This window comes from Podarcis erhardii, assembly GCF_964252035.2.
Source record: "Podarcis erhardii genome assembly, chromosome: 3".
Taxonomy (NCBI): domain Eukaryota; kingdom Metazoa; phylum Chordata; class Lepidosauria; order Squamata; family Lacertidae; genus Podarcis; species Podarcis erhardii.
In genome coordinates, this window is record NC_138507.1 from 29,867,720 (window position 1) to 29,885,747 (window position 18,028).

The window sequence follows — 18,028 nt, forward strand, 5'->3', positions numbered from 1 at the left end:
AGCTAGGAAGCCATTGCAGGGATTTAAGGAGGAGTCACAAGACAAGAGTTTGAGAATTTGAGTTCTCTTCATAGAATCATAGAATTGTAGGGGGACCCTGAAGATTCATCTAGTCCAACACCCCTGCAATGCAGAAATATGCAGCTGTCCCATAGGGGGATCGAACAAGCAACCTTGGCGTTATCGGCACCATGCTCTCACACTGTCCAAGCTGACGATAATTAATGATCTTTGTTATCGACTTCAGAATTTCTTGTCATATAATCCCCATTCCTACCCCTCATCATCTTGTTAAAAGACTTGGCAGATCAAAGTTTTTCAGTCCTTGACAGCTGGAGTCTTTTGAAACAGCGCATTATTATTAAAATTTATTTTTTTTAAAGGTGAAGTCTACTCAGCACAGGAATGGTTGTATCTGAAACAAACACCAGGTCTACGATCAGCAGTTTAGAAACATAAGTGTCTCCATTCCAAATCAGCAGCTTTCCCTGGTTTTGTTCTTTCTTCGCCACCCAGTTGTGCCATGGACAGTTCTTCTCTGTCAAATGTAATTTGAAGAGTTTTGACTTGTGTCTATGAAAAGCAGAATTGTCCAATTAATGGAAGGGCCTCCCTCTTCCTCTTTTACTTTTGAGATGGCCAGCTGAACGCCTGAGTTTTTGCCTTTCTTGATGATGGTGTTTCTCTGCTTCCTGCTGCTTTTTCTGTTGTTCTGACTGAAAACAATGCAGAAAATACCCACGTGAATACAGCACTTCCAAACCATACTGATGTACCAAGAGAGATGGAGAAAATATTACTTTATTCTAGTCAAATCCAAAAAAACCACAATTTACTAAGTGGTCACCCAAGAATTCTTACTGCAACGTTGTCTTGGGTGTATCAACAAGCTATTAACTCTATCTTCTAGTTTCATGTACAAGCACATTTAATTATATTTAATCCTGTGTACCCCTCGTTTGTTCTGATTTTAAAATAGATAAATAAATAAATAAATAAAGTGCATTTTGGGGGAAATCTAATAAAAACAACCACAGATAGATCAATAGATCGAAAGATAGTACAAGCTCAATTAAGGGTGCAATCCTGTGCCCACTTATTTGGGAGTAAGCCTTATTGAACTGAGTAGACATGTACAAGATTATACTGCAAGGCACTTTGTTTAAAGACACCCATGTTTCCATCTGTTCCCAATTTCCTTCTCACCATCAGTGTGTAGTCATCAGTAGGTTGGGGATACTACTAGAAAAATATTTGATGCTGGGCGGAACATTCTTCCGCCCCCAACTTGTGCCTTCAGTTTGTGCTAGAGCTGTGCTGGGTTCAAACTAACCCCCCCCCCCTTCACCATCCCATATAAATGACTGAATAGAATTCCTAGCTTCCAAGGAGAGTCCTCCAGCAGCTTATGGAGATTCGGCAGCTTGCCTAGCTCACTGCTCATACCCACAGCCAGAAGCAACGAAATAAATTATATAAAGCAAGCAGAGGTATGCAAATCTGCTGAAGTTGCACAACACAAACACAGCCCAGCCCTTGAAACAATCCAAGTTGTACCAGAAGGCTGACTTAGCCCTTCTATTGCATTGCAATTAACACCGCATTAACGTGCACCATTAAGACTTTAAGCTTACCTTTTTTAATTTAAAGGTAACTTGTTTACTTCCTACTGTGGTGTCATGTACGCTAAGTGCACCAACTCTCTCTTCGAGCTGCAAACGATCTCCGAGTGTTTTTCTGCAGACAAGAGGGGGAAAGTCAGTTTCTTAGTATTTCTAGTCAGCATATTAAAAGCACATAGAGGGGAGAAATAACCACCTCTCTGTGCACAGAAGTTATTTCCAAATATGATCACTAAAAATTTTTCTGAACATTTCACTCTTATTTTCCCAAATATTACACACATACAAACACGAGATTTGTATGCTCCACACACACTGTATGTTTAAGATCCATTTCTACAGAATGCATAGGTGCTCCAGCAGAACTATTATATGCAAACAACAGTCTACAAAATACGCTTTAAAAACCCCAGAGCTCTACATAACCACATTTCTAATCGTTTATATGCCACATAAAATAAATCTCTTTTGTTTGGACAAAACACAAAGCAAATTTTAGGTGAAAGCGAAAAAAGCAGGTGAAGCAGCCTGAAGCGTAGTTTATATATCAACATTTGTACCTCAGATAAGAGGATACATTAGCACTAAGCAATTTTTGCACAAATCTTTTAACAGGGGCTCTCACATGTAATTTATAGGGTACAAGAAGCTAAGACACTGTAATCCTGCATTTCAAATCCAGATACAAAGTTTAATCTAGGAATACCCCTAGAATATGTACATTCCTGTTTCTCCAGATGAATGCAACCCTATCAAGAGCTGGCCATCTACACAATACCTAGATCCAAGAATCACCAAGAACACCCCCATGCTGCTATCTGAAAGCAGTGGAACCACAGTAACCCTGTGACCCTTACTCTTCACCCACAGAGCCAATTCAGTGAGATATTATAGCTGATGGTCTCAAAAGGTACTGAGAAGTCCAAGAGATTCGATAGGATCACACCTCCCAATTTTGCTCCTGAAGGAAGCCATTTGCCAGGGCGACCAAGGCGAATTCAGTTTCAAAATGGAGTCTAAAGCCAGGCTGTGTGTAGATAATCTGTCTTCTCTACGAGCATCTGAAGTTGGCTAACCACCAACCTCTTGAGCACTTTGCTCAATAAGGGCAATAGTTTTGCAAACTGCTGGAATACTGGATACTTTGCCATTGCCACTTTCCCCTCGTTTTCTCCCCCTCCGTACCGCTGTTTACTGTTCAGTGTGTGTGTGTTTTATGGTTGTTAAGGGAGAACTTAATACAGTATTAATATAAGCTTGGAGCAACACTGAGTCAGGAATATGATAAAGCAACACCCAGTCTTATATAAAAGAGTCATAAATCTCTTCAAAATGCCATAATAAAAAGCAAAATGTCTAGCCATTAGGTGGATTGGGGAGACATTAAGACAGTCACGATTCGGGGGGGGGGGACACTGAGCCCTGTTAGCACCTTAACAAATTTATTGTGCCATAAGCTTTTCTGGATCAGAGTCTACTTCATCAGATGTGAAACTTTATGCCACAATACATTAAATTAGTTACAGGACTTTTGTTGTTTTTGCTACAGCAACTAATATGGTGGCCCTTCTTGGAGATTGAGGAAGTTACGTTACATATGCTACAATGAAAAGAAGAAATATAGAAAGAGGCATATATATCTGGCATCAACTAGATATCTTGAAGATTACCACATTTTACCATTCAAGAGTGGCATCCTCAGCTGGAGTAACATGATTTTATACACCTGAAGATGGGACTTTACTCTCTGAAGGGACATTCCATGCAGCCACTAGGTAAAGGTGTTCTCATTTGGCTTCCACTGACTTTTTTAAAAACCACATGAAATTAATCTCCAGTTTTGCCAATACAGTGGTACCTCAGGTTAAGTACTAAATTCGTTCCGGAGGTCCGTTCTTAACCTGAAGCACCACTTTAGCTAATGGGGCCTCCTGCTGCTGCCGCGCCGCTGGAGCACAATTTCTGTTCTCATCCTGAAGCAAAGTTCTTAACCTGAAGCACTATTTCTGGGTTAGCGGAGTCTGTAACCTGAAGCGTATGTAACCTGAGGTACCACTGTATAAAAATTGCCATGTTTCTCTTTCTTGCTGGTTTTCAGCCACAAGAAACCTGTGTGTTTTGCTTAACTTTTGAGACAGATACAGAGAACTCTTTAGATTTTGTATGTTTTAAGAATGAGGAATCAGCCATTGTGTATTTCTTCATCCCAATATCCCTAGATGTAACTGGAAACCTGCACAGCTCGTAGCAATGCCTTAAGACTGATACTAAAATGCAGACTTTAATGGTTTCTAACACCAAGCCAGTTTTTCTACTTCCCTTAATAGCCAATTTGATGAAGAGTTATAGAACTTGAAAGCATTCTCACTATTTTGTTACATTATGGTTGGTCTAATAAAAGTATAGCCCTCTTGTGAATCCTGGAATTATGACTAACCAGAAATTCTTCTTTCTGTGTGACAGGTTTCATGGACAGCAGACCAACTAATTAGCATCTAGTTTTTGAGGTAATTATTTGGCTAGCATAAGTATCACTTTTCCGGGGGAGGGGGGAGAGAGAGAGAGAAGGAAAGGCCCATCCAAGTTCAGCATTTTGTCACCAACAGTGACCAGCTAGATGCTTCCTGGGATGTTCCCAAGCAGGGCGTGTTTGCTTCCAGAGTTTGTAATTACAGGAAAACTGTATATGGTGGTTCTGTTCTTGAGTACCATGGCTAACAGGCACTGAGACAGCTGTTTTGCCGTGAATTTGTCTAATCCCCAAGCTAATACTCACCATTACACCTTGCAGCAATTAATTCTATAACTACAGTAACCGCGATATTCCCTATTGTATCTTTGCTATTTAAAGCAACCATATTCAGAAGCTGTTTTCTAGAACAGCCTAAACCTGTTTCCCTCAAAACATGCAGGTGACCTGAAGAATACTAATAAAATCCTTTCACTTAAAAGATACAATTCTTAGGTTGATTCAAGGTGCTATTATGATAATATGAAACAGAGTAATGTAAGATATTACAATCATAGGTAATAAGTTGTGGGGTATACACACACACACACACACACACACACACCTTCTGTTAATAATGATTATACTCCAATATAAATAATTAAATCTACTGAACTTTCTTCAGGACAAACTTCAGTAAGAACTATTGTTTAATGCTAATAGCAAGTTCCTGCAGTAGACGAAACTAAGAGTGAAAATGGGGCATCTCAAAATGTGCTTGTCTTAACAACAAAGAAAAAAAAAACTACCAAGCCCATGAGGTGAAAGACTAAAAGTCAAGCCCTGTTCTAATAAATGTATAAGCAATTCTAATCTCCAAGGGTTTTCTGAGGGGCGGGGGGGCCAACACTGGTAAGCTTCTGGTGTAGAGAAATTAAATTAGCCACCGGTTCAAGCAAAAAATTGGATATGGATTGTAAAAATTTGATTGCCAGTTATAAACAGAACAATATGAAGTTGATTAATAAGCCAAGGGATGCAGCAAAGTTTGGAGATGTTCTTTAGACTGGTTCAGACAGGCTGACAGCTAACTGGAAACAGGTCTTGTGACCAATCAGCATGGGTGCACATTAGGGTTTAAGGGGCTGCAATCCATGCACAATTACACCACACACTGCTGAGTCTCTCTGAGTGTAGCCCTATGTTGTATTTTTAGACAGCGGACTGGTGTGTGTCCAAGAGGGGCACCTCCTTTGATCCTTCCCCAGCACCATGTCTGGCTGTAGAAACAACCATCCCCAGAAGAAATCAGTGCAACATCCAAATGAGCCTCTCAAACACAATTCAAGGGGAGAGGGTGGAATTAACTGCAAGCCCGGTGAATGAAACAGAGGTGTTAGCCTTACTTCATTAACTTTTGCCTTTTGGCGGTGTCCTTGAAACTTCTAAACTCTTCTCCAGCTTTAATCTCAAAGAACTTAGGTTCCAGGACTGTTTGCTGATCCTCCTTGAACCACTTCTGCTGTTTTAATTTTTCCTCTTGGCGTAGAAGTCTGCGCTGTTTCCTGACCTCTTCAACCCAACCTTTTTCATCATCTGAAGTCTCAGAACTTTCTGCATCACTTGGTTTTCCTTCTGGTTCTTCCTCTTCTTCCTGCAGACAAAAATAACTACTTTAAAAAAAGAAAGAAGAAAAACAGCAACAAGCCACCCCTCCCCACAACATACTAGTTAATGTTCCTTAGAAGAACAATTTATCCAATTAGAGTACGTGACACTCTACAGATGCACTATTTGGAGAGGGCTATAATTCTAACGGTGGGGGTCGGGGTGGTTAAATGGCATGGAACACAAGGAAACAGAATGCATTTGCAACAGTGTTCTTCATAAAACTATTGATGTTGATATGTTATTAAATAAACAGTTCTAGATCGGATATATACAACTCTCAGAAAGATAAGGAGCGGAATAAATTTAATAATTTGGATGCAATCTTCATAGAAGAGAGGAACACACAACAACAAAATCTATTTTTGTCTAATATTCACTGATCCCATCTCCAGTCTCACCCCCACACCCGTAGCATGTGATTTAGCCTGGCTCCATTTGAACATCTCACAACAACAACAACCATTACTACTGGGTTACAAAACCACTTAGATCACAGTTACACAACTACAGTACCTATTTGCCTGCTTATAAGAGGAAAGGGACACTGGCAACCAGCTGGTAATAATTAAGATCTTCTGAGTCCAGAGTAGGCTTCTTCAGGAACAAATGAACCACTGCCTCTTTTAAATTAAATGGAACTGCTCCCTTGCTCAAGGAGACACTGAACACTTCCTGGACCCAGCTGGTCAACCCCTCCCTGCTCACTGCAACGAGCCCAAGAAGGACAGGTAGCCACAAAGTGGGCAACACTTGGTCAAGCATATTTGTCCACATCCTCAGGCCTCAAAAGCTGGAATATATTTAAAGACACAAGACCAGATAGAAGTAATCCAAACATGAAAAAAGAGTTGGAGTAAAATCCCCAGCTTGACCATCATTCTCATGCATATTGAGAAAAACAAATCAAGAGTTGGTCCTGCTACATAGAGATTAGGTCAACAAAATGTTGGGCCAGCTTCCAGAGTCCTCAGCCTCCTCTGTCAAGGTAGCCTTGGTATGAATGCTGAGGTCTTTCAGGACCAACACCCTGCGGTCCTAAACATCAAATCAGAGAGAACCTCTATCACTTCAGGCTGAGAAAGGCAGAATCTCTTAGCGGGCCCAATTGCCCAACATACCACACACAGAGTGGAGACTGTGACCCATCTCAACAGGAAATCTGGAGAGGGAGAAGGGATTCTTATACATGACAGAAACACCACCTCCTAAGCTTATCCTGGTACTGAATGGAGCATCCAGGTGAACACAACTGAAAGATCAACTCCACCTAACTCATCCACCCAGGTTTGGGTGATCCAAGCTAGTTCAAGCTCATCATCCATAATTTATTGAAGCACAGAGTTTTTAGTATGTATAAATATTCTTGCATGCTCATAGACATTTTAAAGCAGGGCTGACTTGCACCCCAAATGCAGTGCCTCTCATATCTGTGCCTTGCATGTTATCTGTGCTCAGAGCATAACTATGGAACATTCCTCACATGTTATGTGAGGGAGGCAAATACTCCCCTTGTTGGATTGCCTGGATGTGTTCCTTAAGGCATGGTTAGGCTGAGAAAATAAGGCTATACGGAGTCCTATTGGGAATCCTCTGTATAAGGGCACTGAGCCCACAATGTGATTGGATGGTGTTCACATTCTTGCAAATGTATGTTAAAGAACAGAAGGCAAATCCTAAAACCTCACAGATTTACCTCTCCCAGGGTTTCTTGGTGCTCCAAGATCTTTAATTTCTGTTTCCTTTTCTCACTTATTTTGGAAACAAGTGGATTAAGCAGTCTGAACTCTTCACTCTTCTCATCCACCTGGAAATCTGGGTTCTCAAACATGACTTTGAAGCGATCGTCATTAAGAATGCTAGGCATTTTCTAGAAGGAAACAGAACAATAACAAAGTCAAGAGCTGGTTATAAAACTTACAATGTTCTAACAAACCTGGTTTTCCGTCGGGTTTCACAAAGCAAGAAGGCCTTCTGTGAAATAAAGGCTATATTTTCTTCACCAGAAGGGGAAAGGGAATAATTAAAATTGCCATTCTGCCAAGAGATTCCTTTGTCATTCAATGAGCAACACTGGACACCACACACTGAACTTCATATTGCATATAGCACATGTTTCATATACTGGACATAACTATTGAAGTTAAAACACCCCAAAAAAGTTTAAAAACATTGGATGGACACAAAATGTGACCAAGGATGACTCACCAACAGCATCTAAATACTTTTCACCTACCACAGAGCCAAGTCATGGGAAGGGTAGGAAATATTTTGGATGTCTAACTATTTTAAGCTGTTGTCTAGAAATGTGAAATCAAAATTTTCCAGACTTGCTTATGATATGATCACAAGCTACTAGAATAGGATGGCTACCAACACATGGAATACATCTGCCCCACAAAGGTTGTCTATTGTAACTCTTCATGTACCTGTCAAACACACATGTATCCATGCCTGTTTCTGCATATGTGCATTTCCGCATAACTCATCTTAAATATTTCAAAAGGAAATAACATTTGAAAAATCTACAGCAGGAAGAAGAATAGCTATGTAGAATATATCAGGTAGACATGGTGTTGGCAGCCTGCACAGACTTTTTTGAGGAACATGAAAAGGATGGAAGTCGATGCCCACCTGGTGCTTGGCAATATGTCTGTATGAACCATTAAACAGACATTACTGGAAAGTTTGGAACCAAATCTTTTAGTCACAGACACCATTAAATTAAGGAAGCCTAGTATGGGAAAACTTGGACAGCTGGAATGCCTCACTTACAAACTTCAGCAAGCGTGGCAGCTTCATCTTTAAAGTGAGCTACATTTTTAATTGAGATTATGACGCTTTAATGAGTAGCTTAGTAACAAATGCTCATTTTTTTATTAGTTAGGAAAATGCCATTTGACTGCTGCCGTTGGAAAAGTACTAACACCTGGGAATCGATCTGGTCCAACAGCATGTTTGTACAGCTGCCCAGAAAGGAAAATTCTTTGAGCAGCAATGGTAGGTCTAAAAATATGCAGAAAGAACAACTAAGAGGAATATTACTAAGGCCAGCTGCTTTATGGCCCATCGGGGAAACAGTCAGGTACTGACGCCATAATTTATTTTAAAGTGAGAAAGCTGTAAAGGCCAAGTTTAAAATATCAGACGAGCCAAGGATGTAATGCTTATGTGATAAAAGCTGTTGCTACTCCCACTCTGCCTATCACAGTCATGCTGCCTAGATTTTGACTTTCCCCTGCAGAGAAGTTGGGTTGGGGCTAATGGCGATGAAAGCAAACTCAGGCTATCATGCATGACAATTTGAGTTAACTTTTATCACAATATTAACTCCACACCAACTTCTGCATAGCGGGATGCTCTTGGTACTCTTGATAATTTCCTCAATTATACAAAATTTTGCCTTAGCTCAATGGTAATATGCTTAATAATAGGCTCAGATTATAAATATAGTAGAAACAGAGGCTTGTGAGCAATGTAACCTATTAGTACTATTCAAGTGCTGATTAACTGCAAACACGTTATGTTCCGCCAAGTCAAGTAAGCATATGAAGTGAACTTATACCTGTTCAAACTACTGGTTCATTAGTTCCAGTACTGTCTACCATGGCTGGGGCTAGGGCAAATATCTTTCCTAGCCCTGCCAGCAGAGACCCTTTAACCAGAGTTTGAACCAGGGGAAATGACTGCAAGGGACATTCTCTGTCATGGCTCTACAGCTCCCCACCCAACTGCATACAGAAACACGCTTACCCTGAAAATAGAAGCACTGATTCAGTTTGGCATGTCTTAATATCTGAAGGCCCCTCCCATTTTACTATTGCAGTACAAAAGCAATGGCAGAAACAGGGAAGGGTATCCTCTTACCTTTTGCTTCTTTTTTCTTGCATTTTGTGGCTCTTCTCCTTCCTCGATCAACTTCAGTGCAAGTTCTTTATTAACCTTGGGAAGTTTCTAGTGAATGAAAGAAATGTTAAAACTATGCGCTACTGAACAAACTGCATTTAAGCCAAAGGACATTCTGCAGCCATGGTTTGTTTCAGCTTACTCTGCTCCGCTTCCACCGCTCTCTCGTTACCCTTAAGACTTTACGGTGCCCAAATACTGGCACTGCCTTCCATGTCCCCGTTGCCCTTTTTGTTGCTGGCTGCAGGAGCAAGGGTGTGAAAAGCTTCTTGGCAGTCTTATAAGGCTATTGTCAAACAGCTACTCTCCCCTTCCATTCCTCCAGAAACACCCATACTCCTTTGCCACTTGATTCTTTCATCAATTCACAATCTGTCTTTACCATATATTTAGACTTGAGTTTAGTAAGTGTTGCTTAAGTTGGTACCACCTTCAACCTGTTTCCCCCTACGCTCTGTGCTGCCAGGGGCTTTTAATTTTAGTAATGCATTTTATTAATGCACACTTAAGCAGCTTCATCTGTTAGTTGTAATGGCTGTCAGAAACCGAACCTCTTTTAAATTAGATGCTTTGCTGTCTTTAGATGCTTTGCAAGTATTTACTCTGTTTATTTCTCCTCACTTAATCGGAGTTCCATATTCTGACAAGATCCGAGAGGGTGTTGATCACGTGTGACATCCAACAGCATCCTCCCACCAAGGTGAAAGATTTCTGCTTGGGCAATAGTAACCTCCTTTCTTCTTCTTCTTCTTCTTCCCCCTCCAAATCTGCTCTGGAGGTTTCGGGGACCCTTCCCAGAGGAGATATGTGAATGTGCATGGCAGGGAGAGGAAAGGGGTCTGTGGAACACTAAATATCACCCAGTGTATCTCAGGGTATCACAAATGTACAGGATTGTTAGGGTAGCTTCTCCCATCACTCCATAATGGACTGTTTATGGAAACTTCCATGAACAGTTAAAACTGCACCTTTACCTTAAGTTGCACTCTTTGTGCCCGCGTTTCTTCAATCTTCTGCCTAATTTTCTCTCTTCTGTATTCCTCGTAGGCAAAAGGATTCACCATCATTTTTACCTGCAAACACAAAACAGTTAAGTGGAGAAAAGGAAAGAACTCATAAGATGCCCTATTTCTAAGCAGCCTTATTTTGCCCAGTTTACCTTGTGATACAGTCGTATGTCCATGAAAAAGCCATGCATATATGCTCGGAGAAGTGGCGATCCAATCAGATGAGCCAGCCCTGAGGTGGAGGGGGTGGAGGGAAGAGAGAGAGAGAAAGAGACACAGACAGAAAATATTAATGTATCAGGAAATATTTTGGCTACATCACAGAGGTGTTTTTTTAAAAAAAAGTAAAATAAAATTGGGGTTGTAATTTTCTTGGGGGATGGTTGTACGTAATCATTTGCCAAAATTGTGAAAGTTCCTAGTTTGCAGCTTTCACATATGTTCAGAACCTGGCACACTGGACAGACATAATGGAATGTATTTACACCTTCACTGCATACAAAGGTTTGCCCATTTCTTCAACAACAATTATTGGGAGTGTGCCATGTGTGAAAGGACCCCTTTGAATGGGTTGCTTTTCCAACATGGGAATAGGGAGAAAATGTACACTTAATATACGTTGCCAGGTAAAAAGTTGCAAACTGTCACGTAAAATTTCTTGCTACCTTGATGTAGGCTTTGTAGACAAAAGGAAAAAGACAAGGAGTCGTGTGTTGTACCCACAACTCCATCACGTCAAAAAGAGATGGGCTAGGACAGGCAAACCATCACTGCTCCCTCTCTCAGCAGCAGGAGGCAGCAAATATAGCAGCATGTAAACAAAATAAGTAACTGAGAGCAGAATTAATGAAAAAGAACAAGAAAGAATAAAGAAATTCTTGCATCTTTCAAGGCAGCAATACTGTACCTAAATTGTCAAGGTCTTTTCTTGTTACGAACTTGTAGTCATCATATACAGTTGTCTCTGGGTTTTCCTCCAGCTCTTCTGTCAAGTTATCAAGAAACGAGCACCATTTTGGAGCAGGACCTAAAACCTGTAAATGCACCAAGGTTAGTCGTAAACACTGTTTCTGTGACATTCCAACAGCTGTTATTACATAATTTGTCATTACTTTAACCAGAACACTGAACTTCTAACTTTGCAGACAAGAGGACAGCCAGATGAGTAAGCCTGTTAAGACTGTACAAGTCCTGTTAAGATGCAAGTCTGAACGGTGTAAGTGACGTACAGTCAAACCATTAAAGTATAGTAATTGTGTGGTGAACTGTGGTTCAAAAACAAATACAGGGGATTCAGTCCACCCACTATATAATGGTGTTTCAATTTCTCCCCTAAAAAGAAAGAGAGAGATTGCAAAGTAATTAGTGAACCTAACGAAGCTGTTCCAGGATTTAAACATATGAAGGATCACGGAAAACTACAGCTTTGCTGGAGAAGTTGTTATAGTTGTAAGTGCACCCTGAACAGATACAAAAGTGCGTAGATACCATTTCTTAAGGCTAGGTGCATTAATGAAGGTATTTGCACAGACATGGAAAATTCATGCAAATGGCTTTGCCACATATTGCTAAAAGAGCAACACAATTAAATTAAAAATAAAATTGATTTGTAGGTTTGTTTTTCGGTCGTCTACTAGACTCATGTAAATCCATGTCAATCAGCACAATATTTATTGCAGCACTCCAAACCATTTATGGTGATGAAGCGTTTGCTGATTTAAACTCCTCCCCCCCTTGCTGGAATCAAATAGATTCCAGTATGTGCAAGATGTTGCAGGGGGTGGTAGGGAGGTCACAGAAGGTTTTCAGCTCCCTGATTTTAGAGGTCAGGGGGTCTTCCATAAAAAGTCTGCCATCGCAAGCCCACCCACCCCACAATACATATACAACTTTCTCGGGATCCCAGTCAAGCCTACATGCAAACATAGGCCCTGCTGGAACTAGGTCAGCAACTCTTTTTTTGGGTAAAACCTTCTGAAGGTTGTGTGTAGATATAGAGACGGATAAAAGTAGTGTACATAAAGATCCCATTCACCTGGTCAAATGCACTGCTTAATAAACAGATATGCATCAGCTTCAGACATCCACACATAACCAGTTTCTGCAAGCAAGTGAAAAACCCAGGAAACTGCAGGTAACCATAGCTTCCTGTTACACCCCAAACCGAGAAACTGTGATGAATGGCTTCTCAACAATCCAGAATATATTAAGCCATGGTTTTAAATTTGGTTTCAAGATTCTGGCTTGCTTGGAAGCCATTACTCATAGCTTCCCTGTTTGGATGCAAAAGGAAGCTACAATGTTAACTGCAATTTCCTGGCTTGTCTGAAGCTTGTGCATATCTTGACTGATTAAGCAAAGATTTGACCATGCAAACGTGAAGATTGTGGCACTAAATGCACATTTTCATTGTGCTGACCTTAAAGCTGATCCTCCATGTTTTGGAAATGCAATGTTTCATTCCCCTTTCCTCCACTTTTGAGACTGATGCTAATGACATTATATGCCGAAATACTCAAATTAAACACAGGGGGCAGGTTGAATACCACAATAATGCATGGAATATGGATGAAAACATTGTATGGATTCATATAGCCCGGGGGGGGGGGTCAGTTATGACCCCTGATGCCACACTACTGATGTATCTCAAAATTAGGTTTCCATTTCCTCCAAAATTCAGACCGACTGAACTCTTTTCCACTGTTGATATCAATCTCTCTCCCACTTCATGTGCACACAGTCACACCCAGTGAAGCTAGATTATTTGAGTAACCGGAGAATGCATCAAGGTAAACATCAAAAGCCCTCTCTCCAAGGGAAGGAAACAGGAAATAATGGCAAGTTCGGAATACCCAAAGCACCTACAAAATGGAACGTTAGAAGGTCTGCTTCCTTTTTTAAAATGTTATCAGTGGTGATAATTTAAGTGAAAACAAACAAGGAATTCTAAAAGGTCATGGTCACTATCCAAATGCACTACTTGATTAACCAAAAAAAGTATATGTATCTTTGCTGTGCTGTACATATATGCTCTGAGTACAATGACTGAGACAATGTCCACTTGAACTACTGTATACTATGCGAACAACTGTTCTACATTGGGAAGGGGTGTGGATTAACAAAAATGTCAATATTATAACACGTGGGAAAAACAGTAATCACAAAATATTACAGTACTTTAAAAACAAACATGGTTTCTGGATATTGAATGTCAGCTGTTTCTAGTGGACACATTTTCCAATTCCGAGCTGTTTAAAAATATTTCCTTGGCATCATTAACATTTATTTTGTGTATCCACACAATGTTTGGGGGAGAACTACCAATGACTAAAGATGAGTTGCATTTATACAACAGGCTGAGTTAAAAACTACTCATCCAAATATGCTATGTCTGTTAAATTTAACTGCTGACATTTCTTGCAAAGCAAGCTGTTGTATCTCAGTGGACCACAATTTATGGGATTTTTTTAGTGTGTCGTTGGTGCAATCTTAAAAGAAAAAGGTAACAGGGGGTACTTGCACCAGAGTTGCAGAAAACTGCCACAACGGAGAGCTACGCATATAATGAAATGGGAAGATTCAGACATATCTTTGTCCCTTTCAGAATGAGAAGAATCTTCAGCCACTAGCCATAGCAATAAAATAAAATAAAATAAATGTACTGAAGATAGAGATAAAACCCTAACTATGCAAAATACATTTTGGAGGTTTGCATCAATAATCAAATAATAGATCTTATCCTAATTGCCCCTGCTAAACACCTTTCAGTCTTTGTCCCTTTTTTCCCTTTGCTAAATATCCTTAACTGACTACACAAAAAACCCCTACTCCTCATTTTTCCATAACAACGTCCTTGACATTAAATCCACCCCACCCACAAATATCCTGCTATGAGAAAGTGCCTGAGCCAAGCATATTGTAGTTCTATTAAATTTATTTTTCAGCCTTATATGATAACCAGCACAATTAAAGCTGCCCATTCTAGCTTTATACTTTCTGGGTCACCCTTAGATCTCTTTGAGTTTGGTTGCATGTGTGTATTTTGTCCTCTTCCAGTCACTGCTAATTATCTAGAGATCAAACTTTTTTTTCTTTTACTTTTAAAGGATTATGGATGCATTGCTCATCGTCTGAGCAAGCTGCTCCAAAGAAGAGGATGCATTAACAATTTGTCAGAAGCTGACAAAGTAAATTGCTCCTTAGAACTCTAAACAACACATAAAGGTCTTCCATAGACAATTTCCACTCATTTCCTTCTTGCCGGGCATCTTTTATTTCCCTTCTCTACAGCTGTCCTAAATAACCATCTCTGGAAGCCCTTGAGTGTCCCCATTACAAGATTCCTGCCCACCCCCAGTCCAAACACTTAATAGGCATTGAGACATAAAGGTTTCAAAAGAGTACATATGGCCCACATCCAGCTTGCCAAGGTCTTTCTTCCCCTTCTTCATGATAACCTGCCTGCAAGTTGGTAGGTCTTGGTAGGTCTGAAATAGGCTACAAGCCATACATTGGCTCCCCAACCCAAGACTAAAGGGCGAAACCTTCTACAGACTCACCAGAACTCCTCAATATTTCACAGGCATGCTAGACTGGCTTATTTGGGTCTTAGGTTATTCACATCCATGCAGTGCAATATCACATGTTTACTCAGAATATAATAGGATTCATTGTGAATAAATAACTTGCCAGAGAAATTATACAGGCCATTACCGACCATAGGCCATTTACATGTGGGAAATGGCACTGGATTTTTTTTAAAAGGCAGTTTTGCTGAGCTTTGGGTGGTGGGTGGGGTGGAGATGAGAGAGGGATGTTTTGTTCATTATCTTATGCAGATGTCCCATAAAAAAAGGTGAGCGAACAAAAGTATAGTTATTCCACAGTAAAGGCGCGGGTGGCACTGTGGGTTAAACCAGAGCCTAGGACTTGCCAATCAGAAGGTCGGTGGTTCAAATCCCTGCGATGGGGTGAGCTCCCGTTGCTCCATCCCTGCTCCTGCCCACCTAGCAGTTCAAAAGCACATCAAAGTGCATGTAGATAAATAGATACAGCTCCAGCGGGAAGGTAAACGGCATTTCCACGCGCTGCTCTGGTTCGCCAGAAGCGGCTTAATCCTGCTGGCCACATGACCCGGAAGCTGTACGCTGGCTACCTCAGCCATTAAAGCGAGATGAGCGCCGAAACCCCAGAGTCGGTCACGACTGGACCTAATGGTCAGGGGTCCCTCTACCTTTACCTTTAAAGGCCCAGTTTGGAAGCATCTCAAATCTCCAATACCTTTGTAAACAGAACAAGACCTTTCACTTTAAAACATTTAAGTGGAACAAATGAATCCCATGGGCAGTATGTGGTCTGCCCCTGAATGAGGCTGTTTGGCATCCCTTGGAAGTAAGGCAATGTAGCGTTTTTAACACTCTGCAGGCATAAGCAACCCATTTCCTCTACTTCCCAAACTCTAGAGCAGGGATGGGGAACCTGTGGTCCTCCGGATTAAATGCTGGACTATGGTTCCCATCATCCTTGACTACTGTCCATGCTGGCTGGGGCTGATGGAGTCCAACAACATATGGAGGGCTAGAGTTTCCTCATCCCTGCTGTAGAGCTTTCTACTGTCATCTAGGCCAGAGTTGTTCTACTTGAGCCAAACTGTAGCAGCCATTTATGAACTGGATCGTATTCACTAATGCAGTGCCTCACTTCTAACAGCAGTATCTGCGCTTCACATCCGCTTATCGGGCGCACAGACACTTCCCAACGGAGCATCCAAATGTGTTAAGAGATTCTACCGGATGGCCCCCACAAAATTACTTCCCGAGTGTCACACATTGGATGGTTTCCGCACCTATGCCCACACGCGCGCATTTCCTTTGAGGCAACCTGTTTTGATGGGAAGTGGAGGATTTCCTTTGTTGTGAATAAGCCCAACGTGCTACTTTTGAGATTGAAAGTATTTATCTGAAAACAGATAGGAAACCCATGCTTCCTGTTTTGAGAAGGAAAAACAATCGTCCAACAGGTTACACTTAAAAATACTAGCAGAAAAACCACATCCTTTCACTTGAAATCCATACAGTATTACTCTATGCAGACACAGATGCAGAAGAGAGACAGAGACCTAATATTGTATGAGCGTAATTTACAACGTTCGTCATATTTTAAAATCTGTATGAAAATGCCCTTAGGATACACCCATTAAATGGCGCGTCCATTAAATCCCACATCTGTACCTCCTTTAATAGTTTATGCAAGAATTCATCTAAGTTGTGGGTGGAAAGACTAGGGTTTTAAACGGGGGGGGGGGGGAGGGAGAGACATCTTGTGAAAACAGAATTTAAACATTGACTGTTTTGTACTTCGCCACTATAGAAAAAGTACAACCAAACAATAACTGTTATCAAGCTTTCCATCAAGTGAAAAGAAGGAAGAGTTATTAACAAAGCCATCAGTGGCTGATACAACTTTTCCCCTGAACAAATTATTTTAAAAACAACCATGGTCCTTCTCAGCTTAGATCTTTTAAAAGCACAAAATAAAATGGTACAGTGGTACCTCAGGTTAAGTACTTAATTCGTTCCAGTGGTCCGTACTTAACCTGAAACTGTTCTTAACCTGAAGCAGCACTTCAGCTAATGGGGCCTCCCGCTGCTGTCGGAGCATGATTTCTGTTCTCATCCTGAAGCAAAGTTCTTAACCTGAGGTAATATTTCTAGGTTAGCAGAGTCTGTAACCTGAAGCGTATGTAACCCGAGGTACCACTGTAATGTCCTGCAATTCTCTTTCACTGCCCTATCATAGCCTTTTCCCATCCTTAATATGAGCTTCACTCAAGGCATTTGGCAGTTCAGTGCTCTTGCAATACTCAACAGATTCTTTCCAGAAGTTGCAGGGCTGTAATTCTGATCATTCATGACCATTAGCCATACTGCATAGAGCTAGTGGATATTGGGAGTCCAACAACATCCCGAGGGCCACAGGTTGGCAACCCCTGCCACACCTTCTGGAAGGCTGATTTCAGCCATTTTCCAGCATCCTGTTTATGGAAAACAATTCAGGTTTCCACAGCCAACATAACACAACACCAACCAGAGTTGTTCTCTAATTTTCAGATCATTACATCCCCATGTTGTGTCCCGGAATGAAGTCCAAGAAACAAGTTGACAAAACATGCAACTAATTTGTATTAGTTTGTCTGCGGTTTCTCCCTTTTAATTTATATAACTGTGATCTTAAATTATTGTAAGGCATGTACACAGGCACTAGATGGGTATGGCGGAAATTGAGCAATTCAAGGGAAAACCTTTCAGCTATGCAAATTAAAGTGGAGCTTTCTGCAACTTGAATCCACGAGTAAGCACCTTTATACTTTTGCACTT

At 40.9% G+C, this 18,028-nt stretch overlaps 1 protein-coding gene across 1 annotated transcript in view; it reads right to left on the reverse strand.

Annotated features, from left to right (window-relative positions):
• Positions 1–355: 355 nt before the first annotated feature.
• NOL10 (nucleolar protein 10) overlaps positions 356–18,028 on the reverse strand; it is a 41,356-nt gene continuing 23,683 nt past the window's right edge. The window contains exons 14-21 of the mRNA XM_081857035.1: positions 11,560–11,686; positions 10,805–10,884; positions 10,620–10,718; positions 9,607–9,693; positions 7,436–7,609; positions 5,478–5,725; positions 1,635–1,737; positions 356–716 (exon numbers count right to left, since the gene is read on the reverse strand). Of these exons, the coding sequence (XP_081713161.1) occupies positions 597–716; positions 1,635–1,737; positions 5,478–5,725; positions 7,436–7,609; positions 9,607–9,693; positions 10,620–10,718; positions 10,805–10,884; positions 11,560–11,686 (1,038 nt within the window). The 3' untranslated portion in view covers positions 356–596. The remainder of the gene's footprint in view (positions 717–1,634; positions 1,738–5,477; positions 5,726–7,435; positions 7,610–9,606; positions 9,694–10,619; positions 10,719–10,804; positions 10,885–11,559; positions 11,687–18,028) is intronic.